Below are 13633 nucleotides of genomic sequence, written 5' to 3' on the forward strand. Positions count from 1 at the left end.
TTTCACACAGTAATTATGAAACATGGAAGAATCTAAAAATGAAAAAAAAAAAATCTTCAAAATTTTGACTTTTTTATTAGTTTGTCGAATTTCTAGGAATTTTCATTTGCGACTTCTCTCTCATTTCGGTATGCCGAGTCACATATGTGTTCTACCACTATCCCAGTCATCATATAGATGACAAACTTAATCATTCAGGAATATGTAGTATTATGCCATACTTTATGATGTTATATATAGATTGTCCACGTGGCCAATGGAACCTACCGTTATGTGATCGTTTGTGTGATAACTGCTACAATGGAGGAATCTGTCATCCTCAATCAGGAACGTGTATCTGTCCTCCAGGATTCATGGGCAAGAACTGTTTAACTGGTGAGTCGCCATCTCATACTCTGTAAAACAAAATAAGGGATAGTTAAAGCAATATCAATATCACAGTGGAAGACAGAAATGAACACACACGGATATTCATGAGTCTCCTATGAAAAGGAAACAACCAAGACAATCACTACGTAAATTTGTGACTTTGGCACAATCTTACATTTGTTCTGTCGATTCGATTGTTACACTTCTTGGAGACGTAAGATTGTTATAAGATAAGTACAATCTAAAAACTAAAACGACCTAAAGAAAGAGAGAGAAAAGAAAAGCAATTTCAGGAAATCCATTTCTTCAGGGCATAACAGAAACGACTAGCTCTCGTTGAATACGGTTGAAGTAAGAAATTGTAATCGCTCGAATAACTGTTTAAATCATTCTTTATTGCAGCATGCGGGAAACACCAATTTGGATGGGAATGCGAGATCGAATGTGGTGTTGGTAATGTTCTGGATGCTTGCAGCGGAAGTCAGATCTGCCTACCCGATCCTTATGGATGCAACTGCCTCTCTGGTTATACAGGAATATACTGCGATGAACGTAAGTTCTGGAGCAATAAGCAATACGAAAATAGCGATAATTATCTATATTCATATTAAAGAGCTATTATGAGGTCATACATCGGTGTATCGGGAACGGAATACCCATTAATCAATCCCCATCAACCGTGTCTATATGATATCTAGAAGATAATACCTGCATGTATCCAGTCATCTCACCGAAATTATAATTCATTGTGTTATCTACTTCATACAAACGCATCCTGACATCCTGACAGATGTAAGCATTGTCAAGTGTCGGAAAGCTTTAAATGGTATATCATACCCTTGATTTTTTTTAAATTAATATAAAGTGCGAGGTTTCCATATTTTTAGATTGCCCCAATGTCATCTTTTGGAATTTTCCCAGTTCCTATTGGTTTTATGTACCTTGTGTTCTTTTTTCAGAACTGAATTTGTACAAACTCGTTATGCCAAGAAAATGTGTAAATAAATAGCAACTGCCTATCAAAGGAAAATTGTCATCCTTCCTGTGGAAGGATTTGTCATTAATTATCTCTCCTTTACACAATGTACGTTCCTCTTATTTTAAATTTACAGAATGTACTCCAGGAAGGTTCGGTGTTGACTGCCTTCAATACTGTCACTGTGCTGGAGGGATGCCATGTGATGCTTTCACTGGAAAATGTGAAGGAAGCTGTGAGGATGGTTGGTCAGGAGAAGGCTGTCAAGGTATGTCCAGTTGGTGGAGAGCACTAGCGTATCCAGCATCAGCTATGACAAAGAAATGTATGGGCCCATGCACAAGCGTAATAGAGTCACTATTGTCCCCAGACGATTGGGCCCATAATGCTTTGTAGGATTTGATGCTGGATTCGCGCTTGGACTGGGTCCTGTTTCATAATGTTAATTACAGTTCAGAGCTTCTGAGACTGTTCGATATCATTGTTGATATTTAACCTGTTATAGTAATTTTTCGTTTGTTATCATACCAAATCTTTATGAGACGGGATCCAGGCTATTATCTCGTAATTTGACTCATTGAAATATTTAGCCTTTTGTGTGTGACCGTAATGTAGTTCTTTTGCTACAATTACACAGTAAAAACGCTGTACAAAATATCGCTGTATAAGAGGTGCTGTATAATTTTTTGAACAGCACATGTTTAAGCTTTGATAAATATCGGTATAAAACACGGCGAATTGACCTGTTAAGGTCCGTAGACAGAAGGCTTGAACAGGGGGTTGTACAAGATACCGGCACATGTAAAGCGCATGCGTACGCGTGCGCAGTGCTATGCTAGTGGTCGGAAGATGGCGTTGAGTATGTTCGACTCGGAGACTGCTGCAGTGCACTGGAAAAATCGTGTTTAATCTCCGTTTTAGAAAATGAAAGATTTGGGGGTGACAAACCTGCTTCAGGAGTGGGACTTCCCACATTTAGTTCCAATCTTTAGAGGTAAATTCAGTGCTTGATTTCGAGTGAATGTTCATGAATAATCTCAAAAGTCAATGCATTGTTACCGTTGTTGCAGTGCTTTTATTGTGTGTGCATGTACGTGTGTAACTCTATATGATGGTCGCCAAGTCAGAAATATAGGCCTATGATTTTATTGGAAAAACCTCGGCTCGGCCGGCAGTCATTTTGAGATTGAAAAAAATGGTGCCCCATCATGTCTGCGCACCCATTCACTTTTGCACGTGATTTGGAGATTTTGATGAGAAAGGCTGCATTTTGAGGCTGTCATAAGAAATACCCAAATTTCATTATTTTTCCACCTTTGTGAGTAGGATTTTACAATAAATATCTGTCTATGCATTAGATGTGTAAAGTTTGCATTGCATAGATTCTACTAGAATTGCGCAGATACGCATGTGCGCAGATTATGGTACCTTGAGCGAAGTTCGTGCAGGATCCACTCCACTTAATTACCACTAGGGCCTACACCTAGACAGCTGGCAGCCGTCTGTTTCGAGGAGTTTTTTTAATATTTTTTTTTTCCTCGTACACAGACGGCTCGCTATCGTGCAGCCACCATTAGGGGACTTGCAATGCAAAATCCTCCCGTCGGGGCTCTTCAATTTTTGTCTTTAATGAATAAAAAAATTGAAAATTATTGCAACCAAAATGCAAATTAATATTCCCTCTTGGCATTAATTGCCAAAAAACGGAGAAAAATCAAGTTAAAAGGAACAAAAACAGTGACTTACCCTGGCTGTCACGGAACTTCTTCACTTCCCTTTTGTCCGATCTTAAGTACATAAACATATGGCCATTGAGTCCCTATACAGATCTCGCTAGAACTTCGGTCTCTGTATTTGGTGAGTGAAGCCAACGGAGTTCAGCTGAAGAACCAACATTAACAGAGACCGAAGCTTTTGGTCTAGCCTACACCATGCTCCACTTACACGAACTTCGAGACCATGAACTCGATCTGATATTCTGAGTGACAAAAGGTGGGATTTTATGGGGGTGAAATATTAAATTCATGCAACATCACGATCTTTACACAAAGTTTCACTTCTTTCCATGCTTCTATTAGTATTAGTCTCAAAATTGGTGATTTGAATTATAGCGTACATGAACTGTGATAAAGATCCTCACACACAAATAATTCACTGCCGATGATCGCATGCGGATGCGATATGCGCGAGGTACCAGGTCCGGTACAAGCTCGGACCGGGCCGTCCTCAAGCACATAGCCTACGTGTAATGTAGGCCTGGCTAGATCTATTTCTAGTCAACTTTATTCAATTGTGTACGTCTACATATGTGTATGTTAAACCCCATTAAAATCTAGGTCTATACTATAGGTCCAAACCTAGATCTAAATCCTGGCCTAGCTTGGCCAATAGTCCCTTATTATTGGCCAGCCTAGCGAGGACAGGCCTACATGCAAATAGCAACAGATCTAAATGTTACATTGTAATTGCAGATGTATGTACAGTTTGTGAATGATCAGAAACTAATTTGAATCTGAGATACAGGAATTACATTTAGGTTGACTTCATGTAAATTCCCCACTGTGCACAGGGGAATTTTTTATTGAGAATTTCTACAATTTATCCACTTATTCCATCAGTTCTCTATAGAATAGTCAGATAACTTGTGTAATAATTAATGTTACTATTCTTGATCTTTGATTCATGTTTATCACAGTTAAATGTTGCAGAAGGTGAGCACGAAGAAGACACCTACTTGATGCAATATTACTCATCACCTGACAACATTGTTGTTAATGTGACGAACCTCGGTCCCGAGATATGAGTTGACTAGAGGAAACCCGCGACCAAGCACAGCAGAAATTCTTGACAAATATCTACAGTTTTTGGGAATGGTAAAATAACTTGATTACTTAGTGCAGTGGATTCGCATTATGAAAAAAAATTAAATTTAATTGTTCGAAGTTGAACAATGCATTTTTGATTATGAATTTCCAAAATTATTCTCTTTCTTGCTTGAGAATATAGTGCAAGATCATAGGATCACACTCTGCCTCAGTGTTAAAAATTCAGTTCCATCTTAGTTGTCATAATTCTATGATTAGTGGAAAAGTTGTTCTGAAATCCGATTGGAAAGATTAAGTTATGTCTTCTTCCCATGAATGTCAATCTCTGGCGGGGGGGGGGGGATATTAATTTCCCCACCTAACTCCCCCCCTCATTTTGCAAATACTAAGTATTTTTCTCCAGTGGTTAATTACTCCAATAGTGATCAATATTTTTAAAAATGTGATAAATGGTTAGAAATAGAAAGGTCAATGTCAAAGCTCACTAGACTTTACTTGATTTGTGCAGTGTGTGCATGTGACCTAGGGTTTTTGTTACAAACATTGATAAGTTTTATTTTTTTATTTAATGAGCAATATTTAGCATGACTTTAATTACAATGTACCGGTAATGTATGAAAACATGGTATTGCTGGTAATTGTATTATGTGTTATACAGCTTATATATAAATACTTATTTCATTTTCAGATTGATCAAGACTTTGATTTAACAATTGATGCAGCTCCTGGTGCCCTTTTCACAATGTGGCCAAAGTTGTCCAGGCAGACTTTGGAATTTGCGGAGAAGATTAATCCAGGGTATAGAAAGATCCTAGGGGCTGGAGTGGACCAGAAAATGACGCAGAGTAAGTTTTAGTCTTATAGTTATACTCAATTCAAACTTAAGGCCCGGTCCCACTGGGGGGAAGTTGAATTACGCATGAATTGCGAATACAAATTTCGGTCATTCGTTGTCATCCGCATTAAATTTGGCAAAAAAAAAATAAAAATCCACTTTAAAATTGCGGATACATAAAAGATGTACAGCGAACAAATTACGATTAAAAGCGAAAATATCACGAATAAAAACGAATTACCTTGCGAATGCTATTTTACGAGGGATATTGCTTGTAAAATTGTGGAATGTATTGCAGACATTGCGAAAATGTAACGAAAGTAATGCGGAAGTATAACACATGTATTGCGGACAAAAATAGGATGCTAAACGATTATGCGGAAGTATTACGTATGCATAGAGAATGTAATGCGCACGTGGTGCGGAAACAACGGTCGCATTGCGAATGTGATACATTTGAATCGAGACCATATAAAAGAAGAGCACTCTACTCTTCAGCGTCGTGCTTGAACCTCCACTGTGTCAACAAGGTTTTGGCCCCTTCGCCATTCTCCAGGAACTATTTGTCCATTCTTCAGCTGCCGGTCCACAATACTGTTCTGTAGGACTGGGTAGCGGGTGCGCATTAGGTTGTGGAGCAGAATGCAAGTCTTCAGTATCAGCCTGACTGTGTCGGCATGGTGCTGCATGGTGGTGAGAAGGACTTTGAATCTATTCGCCGTGATACCAAATGCGTTCTCGACGACTCTCCTGGCCTTCGACAGCCTGTAGTTATAGATACGCTCTTCCCTGGTCAGGGCCTTTGCACTGTATGGCTTCATTAGGTATGTTCTCAGAGAGAAAGCATCGTCGCCCACAATGAAGTATGGGACATCTTGGGTGTCATTGGGTAGGGATCTGGATTTGGCCAACCCATAATGTCGCCGTTCTCGAGACCTTGCTTCAGCTCACTTTGGTTGTATATTTGAGCATCTGATGCGGAACCGTTCCCTGATACGTCAGCCCAAAGAACCTTGTAGCCAGAACTGACCAGGGCAACTAAAATGATACTGAAAAAGCCCTTGTAGTTGTAATATTCCAAGCCTGAGTTTGAGGGAGCATTGCATGCCACATGCTTGCCATCAATCGCGCCGAATGTGTGAGGAAAGTTCCACCTCTGCATCATTGGCAATTTCACGCCATTCTTCATCGTTGGTAGGGCAAGTCATCTGTTCATCAAGGTACTCTTCTGATATGGCTGTACATACTTCTCTGACAACTTTGCTGATTGTGTTGTGAGGGACCCTCCAACCGTACTGCATGTCCCTGTATTTTGAACCAGAGGCAAGATGGCGTAGGGTTATGGCCACTTTGAGTCCAGGGCCCGTATTCCATAAACGAGATAAGCATGCTTAAGTAAAAAAATCTAAGCATTTTGTCTTATTTTCTGTCTAAGATAAAATTCTCAGCCAAAATGCGTATTCCATAAAGAATTGGCTAAGAATTTTGTCTTAGAATTTGGCTAAGAGGTTTTGCGCAACTAAGACAGATATAGGATGAATGGCTAAGTAACTTTTCTTAAAACGGCAGATTCGGTATTTCATAAATACAACATGGCTAAGAATTTAGCCCTAACTTTAAGACAGCTGTGAGTTGTCTTAACTATATAATTTTCAAGGTAATTCTCAGACAACAAAACTTTAGAATATATACCTATATTGCATTTCGAGCTCCTGCCTCATTCTTTAAACCGATTTTCATAAAATTTTGAACACACATTGGTCTTAAGGTAAGGAGGTGGAAGATGTTTTTTCTTTTTCAGAAATTGTGTTGCCATGGTAACAATATATTATGGCCAAATTTTGCCGTGTAAAATACTTCATTAATTTTTTACCAATTCTCATGAAAGTTGGCTCACACATTGGATTTGAGGAAAAGATGTGCAAGACACATTTATGCATGTGTCGGAAATTGTGTTGCCATGGTAATGGCATATATTGGCAAAAATTATGTATAAATCTTGCTGTTCCAACTACTTCCTCAGTTTTTAATCAATTTTCATTAAATGTGGCACAAACATTAGTCTTGATGTGAAGATGTGCAAAACATATTTTATGCCTATATAAAAAATTGTGTTGCCATGGTAACAAAAAAAAAATACCAAAAATAAATGAAAATCTTGTGATTGAATTACTTCATCAGTTTTCAACTGGTCTATTCTCCTAAATTTTGGCATACACATTAGTCTTGAGTTGAAGATGTCTAAGACATATTTTTGACTGTATCAAAAGTCGTGTTGCCATGGTAACAACATATTATATAATGAAATTAGGTGAAAAACCTTTAGTTTGAACCCCCTTTTAGTTTTCAACCAATTCTTATAAAAGTTGGCTCACACATTGATTTTGAGGTATAGATCTGTAAGACGTAGTCTATATTGGAAAATGTGTTTCCATGGTAACAGCATATCAAATCAATAAATGTTTGAAAAGCATGATGTGGATTAAACTACTTCTTATTTTCTCATGGAATGCAGGTTTTGCGCTAAAATAATCTGCAAGACACATTTTCTCATTCATCAAAACATGTGTTTGTATTGGTAACTGCAAACATCAACGCCAAAATAAGATTAAGACAATGGTCAATGCTAACTTTTGTTTGGCTACATGGAGAACTACACGTAGCTGTGGGCTTAGTTCTAGTTTTTAATTTTAGGGGGGGGGGTTAGGCCTCTAGATCTCAAACTACAGCCCCTAGCTTTAGATGTAAGCCTAAATCAAGATCCTTTAGTGCTAGAAATAATCCAATGCTAGATCCCTAGCTCACTTCCCTTTTCAGGCCTAATGTTAGATGAAGAGATCTAGACTAGCCTACATTTACTATTTTTTAGAACTAGAATCTATATTTTGAAAGAGTCTACAAGTCTCCACTCTAAATCTCGACCTAATACTATGTAGGCCTACACCTAGATTGATATAGTTAGTTGTACTTCTAGATCTAGATAGGGTGTAAGTTTTAGTCTTAGTCATTTAGTCTAGATCTAGGCCTACGTTAGAGATTCTAGATCAAACAGTAGACTAGTCTGACTAGATCAGCCAGTCCTAGCGTTAGGGCTACCGGTTAGGCTAGAAATAGAATCTAGAATGAATAGAAGAAAGCATAGCTATACTAGGCTAGGCCACCTAGATCTAGTAAATTTATATAAATCTAGGCCCCAGTCTAGACTGAGCTGTTGGTCTAGGTTTTATTTTAGGCCTGTTTTCTAGAAACCTTAGATCTAAACAAACTCCCCAAAATGTATAAAATAGAAACTCCTCCAAACAAACAGATGGACCAAAAACAGAAGTAGATCTAACTTAGATCTACATAGGCCTATATAGGCCTAGGTCAGGACTAGATCTAAGTTTTGGCAAGCAATGCATAGCGATGGGTACTCTAGCACTGTAGACATGAATAACCATTGTTTCTGGGAGTTATTTAAAAGTTTCTGACATATACTGTCATCACATTGGTGAGATTAAGGTCTAGGCCAAAGTAATGTTACAATTAGACTGTCGAGTGTCGTATTCGTAGACGTAGTCGTAACGTTAACTTAGTTTAGCAAAAAAAAAATCGGAGACTGAAATGAAGCTTTTGCCTTTTGTTCTAAGTACTTTACCTAGTCAGATCTATTCTAGCCCTGCATGTAAATCTATCCCTGTCATAAGTAAGGCTAAACCAGGCTAAGTCCTGAATGTTCGAGGCCTAGACCAATACTGATAGGCCTAGTAGGCCTATAGGTTTTTATGTACTTTATGTAGCCTAGCTTCAGTGTCTGTTGCTCCACTATGTCTATGGCACTAGAGTCTAACAACAAAGTTACATTTTGCAGCCTTCAGTTCATGTCTCAAGAAAATAAAAAAAAATCAAAACAATGTTCAATTCTCCTCCAAACAGACGAATATTATAGATTTTCGGCCTAGGCTAGATCTACATGTAGGCCTAATGTTAGACCAAAGACTAGTCTCAAAAGGTTTTCCCTTAGGGGGCCTAGGTCTACTTAAACTGAAGTTAGAGTAGAGATGTCGAGAGGAATATTTCAATTTATATTTTGACAAACAATACATGAAAAGTAATAAATGGGACTGATACGCCAAAAACTGTGCAAGTCACTCGGTTTGGGATTGAAATGTTTTGGTAATTAACAAAAATATAGATAATTTGAATTAAAAATTCTTACCATATATGGGTGATGAATGCTCTTCTCTTACTACAATAGTTGTAATTAGTTCCAATAAAATCCAAATTTTTAAGAAAAAACAACTTCTGTGACATTTTTGCAAGTTTGTTGCAGTCACCTCTGCAGCAATTTAGGTCACTGAAGGTCATAGAATTTGAGACTTTGGCTTAGCCATATCGCCTGACTTGAGACAAATGTCTTAAAGTTTATAGAATATCGTTAGGGAAGATTTCTTAGACAAGTAAAATGCTAAGACAAATTGCTAAGACTTAAGCAAAAAGCTTATCTTGTTTATGGAATACGGGCCCTGGCTCTAAGTTCGCTCTGAAGTTGGTCTGTGTCTTGAGCAGTCGAGGAGTGAGCCGGTTCACCAGTTCGTCAAACATGTCTGGGGGCATTCTCCTAAAGTTCTGGAAGGCACGTGGATCTTCGTTACGCAGCTCCACCATCAATCTATCGTACATGCCTAGATCTAGTCTTCTGCCAATCCAAGGTCTCACCCAGACAGCTCTTTGATTTCTCCTTCGCTTTCTATTCCGTATTTGGATCAAACGTTGAACTTGGAAGAGAAGATTGTTATGTTGTTGGATGGCTGCAACTATCAAATGTCCGTGATGATCCATGGCAACATCCTATATTCTACACAACTGTTCTTAAAATGACGGTCAAATTTCATTTTCTGTTACATTTATATAGTAATCTGGGTTTACGATGAATGTTTGCTGTGTACTCGCAAATTGTTCGCGAAACAGTCGTAATACAAACGCACTATTCGTGACCAGTCTGTAAGCATTCTTTATAAATTATTATAGCTTGGTATAAAGTCGTATTAGGCACGCTATGCATTCGTTTCGCATTCTATCCCAGTCCGCTACTTATCCGCAATCCCATGTCCGTTGCGGATATCACAGGATAACTGCGAAAATTCAGCGCATACATTGAGTATGCATTGCGTATGCATTGCGCATATAAACCGGATGATTTCCGCTCCCAGGAGTTTTGGGCAGCCCAAAACTCCTGGGAACGGAAAAATGTGCCTTTGCGGACGATTACGGACATGTGCGGAAAATAACCGTCTTAAAACAGCATACTTTACGAATATTGCTGATGTTTAGCGTCTGTAATCAAATTTTATCCGCAATTTATGCGCAATCCATCCTAAATGTCACTGGGACCGGGCCTTTACAGTAGCAGTCCGGAGACTTCTACAAAGCTGCATCAATTAGCATTTAAACTGCAAAAGAGGATATTTCCTCTCCAGGTGTGTAAGAATAACAATGCTTACAATTTAAAGTGAAATCAGTGTTCTTATGTACACCGAATCCTGTCCAACATAATATAATGGACACAAGCAAGTGATGTTCTACAGTAACATACACCAATTCAGAGTAATGATTTCTGAAGAGGAAGTAACACAGACCCTTTTTTTTACTATCGTGTTGCACAAGCCATTAAAGAGAGATAATTGACTCTCAACATAATACCAGCTGAACACTGCGCACAGCATTATCAGCATTATTCACCATTATTGCATTATTGTGTAGGGGGGGGGGGGCACTCAGTATATAATGCATAGTGGGTATGTGCAGCGGAGGGGACCCCCATTTTTACACTCAAATTTCCGTTCCAAGGCATAGCATTTTTAGCCTATTAAGAAAAAGAACAAAGAAAGCCACTCCAAGGCATATTATTTTCTTCTCGTGAAAAAGGAATCCGCTCCAAAGCTTCGCATATTTTCTGTTATGCCGTTCCGATCAATGTGCTACAATGAGTCGTAATTTTGAAAAAGCAGCCGCTGCAATGAACGCTGTCTGACCATTGCCTCTGTGCTAGCACACCCGCCGCCCATGCTGCCGGTCTAGCTGCATGCACGTATGCCCGTTCCATAGGTATGCATGAAGGCACTCACATATGCAGGCGACTCGTTCCAAGGACCCCATTTCACAAACATTTGTAGTTCTGAAGCCCGTTCCGAGGACCCTCCTTTTTACAATTAGCCCACTCCAAGGCCCCCGTTTTTTGTCTCGCCCGCTTCACACTCCCACCAATTTTTGGGTCGAGTGCCCCCCCCCCCCCCCGGATTTTGTAGCAGTAATGCATTGCAGGAATTTCAAATGGGAACACTGACAAAACTTGAATAACTTTGTACTCAAGGCTTTTAATCAAACTTGGAGAGAAGCATGGTTATATGCAAATTTATTTCAATTTTACCAAACATGATGGTCACCTCATGGGTCAGGCTGATGATGAGCATGGGTCAAAGTTAAGCCTATTAGGGCAAGTTTTGTATTACAGCTCATAACGTTTGATCCATGTACAGTGTATGCCCATTTTTTTACCAAACTTGGATGGTAGATGTCCCCGGAGGAGTGGGGGGGGGGTTTGAAGGTTACCTCCAGGTCAAATGTTACAGCAGGGGTTGAAGAACTTTTGGAGCTAATTGTTAGGATTTTGGTTTGTTTGTTTAAATTTCTATCACTCATAAATTGTTACCAATCTAAGAGAGATGATGTTCTTCAGAGATTTGAAGGTCACCTCCAGTTCCAAGGTCACACTCACAGGCAGGGGTCAACAAGCCTTTTGAATATAAAATGATTTTGTTGTATATTAATGGGTGATACACATTTTGGCTGAAATCACCATGGTGAATCCCTTTATTACCTTCAATCCTTATAATATCTCAATTATATACTTGTACCCATTCCACTTGTAAGATTGAATCTCACTTGCAGGCAAACACATTTGGTTTGAAAATGCTGATATCTCCTCACCTTCATCTTTCTTTCCTATTTTCTTTGCTCCCATTCTTATTTTGTTTTCCCTTCACCGGTAACTTCTTTGCTCAAACCGTATTTTCATTTATACAGGTCAACAATGAAGAAAATTTGGATTTCAGTCATGTCAGTACTTCCTGGGATTTTGATCGGCAGAACGAAAGGGGAATGAGGCAAAATTAAATGTCCCGTACTTCAAAGTCTTGAATCTTTCATCAATCTCCAATTAGTAAGTATTGATTATCATCTTACTTTTTCAAAGTTTTTATTTATTTATTTATATATTTATTTATTTTTTGGCCAATTTAGGTTAAAGCTCTGATTTTCCTGAACAATATTAGAATGTTACTGTTGGCAATCTTTGAGAGCACTTAGGTTTGACTGTAGCGCATGCTCACTTGACCGAGGCAAGTGAAAATATCAAAGTGCTTAAGTTGCTTACCCAAAAAGGTAAAAAAAAAAATTAATGTGGGCAAGTAAAATTTTGACCCCAACATTGAAATCTGTTCAGGGCAGCTATCTGACTATTTGTTCTATCTAATAATCCTGGTACTAAATTAAGTATCTCATTTCTGTAGCGCAAATCATAACAACGGAATAAGTTCACACAATGACTTAGTCAATACCTATTCTGCATGTATGTCATGGTTGTTGGATGTCTATGCAAAACTGCACATCTTGCGAAGACTTGAAATCTCCTTAAATGCAGTTCTCTAAACTCAGAAAAATACCTCCTATGGTTTTACCTCAATAATGTAATGAGATCAACGCTGATTCATGTTATTTATTTTGTGGGGGAGTGCAATAGAAGTCCTTCTTAAAGGGATGGTCCGGGCTGAAAGTATTTATAGAGTAGAATTCACTGAGCAAACTGCCAAAAATTTCATCAAATTGGATAACAAGTTATTGAATTTTAAAGTTTAGCAATATTTTGTGAAAATAGTGGGCTAATGACGTCACATCTCCACTTGTTCTTTTGTATTTTATTGTATGAAAATAGGTTTATTCAATTTTTTTCCTCCAAGAACTAGAAAAATTGGATTGACATTTCATTTAGTGCATTAGATATTGATTGCTGCAACTTATTTCATTATAAAGGAGACATATTATTCACACAAGTATGAAATAATGAAAAAATATGGTTTTATGTAATAACATAAGAAAACGGAAAGTGGAGATGTGACATCATCATCCCACCTAATGAAAATTCATGACGACTGTTTTCACAAAATATTGCTAAACTTCAATAACTTTATTATTTGTTATCCGATTTTGATGAAATTTTCGGCATTTTGTTCAGTGAATTCTACTCTATGTATTTAAGACATGAATATTTTCAGCTTTTGACCATCCCTTTGAAGATATTGGCTAACAATACCACAATTAAAAAATCTGAGCCGCATGATTTCCCATGCTGAAAATCGTAAGTTGACCAGATTCACTTGCCCATTTCATTATACATGATAGCCCCAAAAGAATAGAACAATTAAGATCTTTAATTTCAGTGATATAGCCAAAGTGTCATTGTATTGGATATTTCTTTTTTTTTGGTAGAATGATGTAATTGTCATGTTTTGTGAACCCTTGTCATTATGATTTTCGAAATATCATTTACCACCTAGTATTTCCCACTCCTGTATTACCTGTCAACCCTGC

At 38.1% G+C, this 13633-nt stretch overlaps 1 protein-coding gene across 1 annotated transcript in view; it reads left to right on the forward strand.

Annotated features, from left to right (window-relative positions):
* The first annotated feature begins 262 nt into the window (after nucleotides 1–262).
* Nucleotides 263–13633, forward strand: part of LOC121405887 — a 31050-nt gene continuing 17679 nt past the window's right edge. Inside the window, exons 1-3 of the mRNA XM_041596877.1 lie at nucleotides 263–375; nucleotides 772–921; nucleotides 1482–1613. Of these exons, the coding sequence (XP_041452811.1) occupies nucleotides 354–375; nucleotides 772–921; nucleotides 1482–1613 (304 nt within the window). The 5' untranslated portion in view covers nucleotides 263–353. The remainder of the gene's footprint in view (nucleotides 376–771; nucleotides 922–1481; nucleotides 1614–13633) is intronic.

Source organism: Lytechinus variegatus, chromosome 19, assembly GCF_018143015.1.
Source record: "Lytechinus variegatus isolate NC3 chromosome 19, Lvar_3.0, whole genome shotgun sequence".
NCBI classification, from domain to species: Eukaryota; Metazoa; Echinodermata; class Echinoidea; order Temnopleuroida; family Toxopneustidae; genus Lytechinus; species Lytechinus variegatus.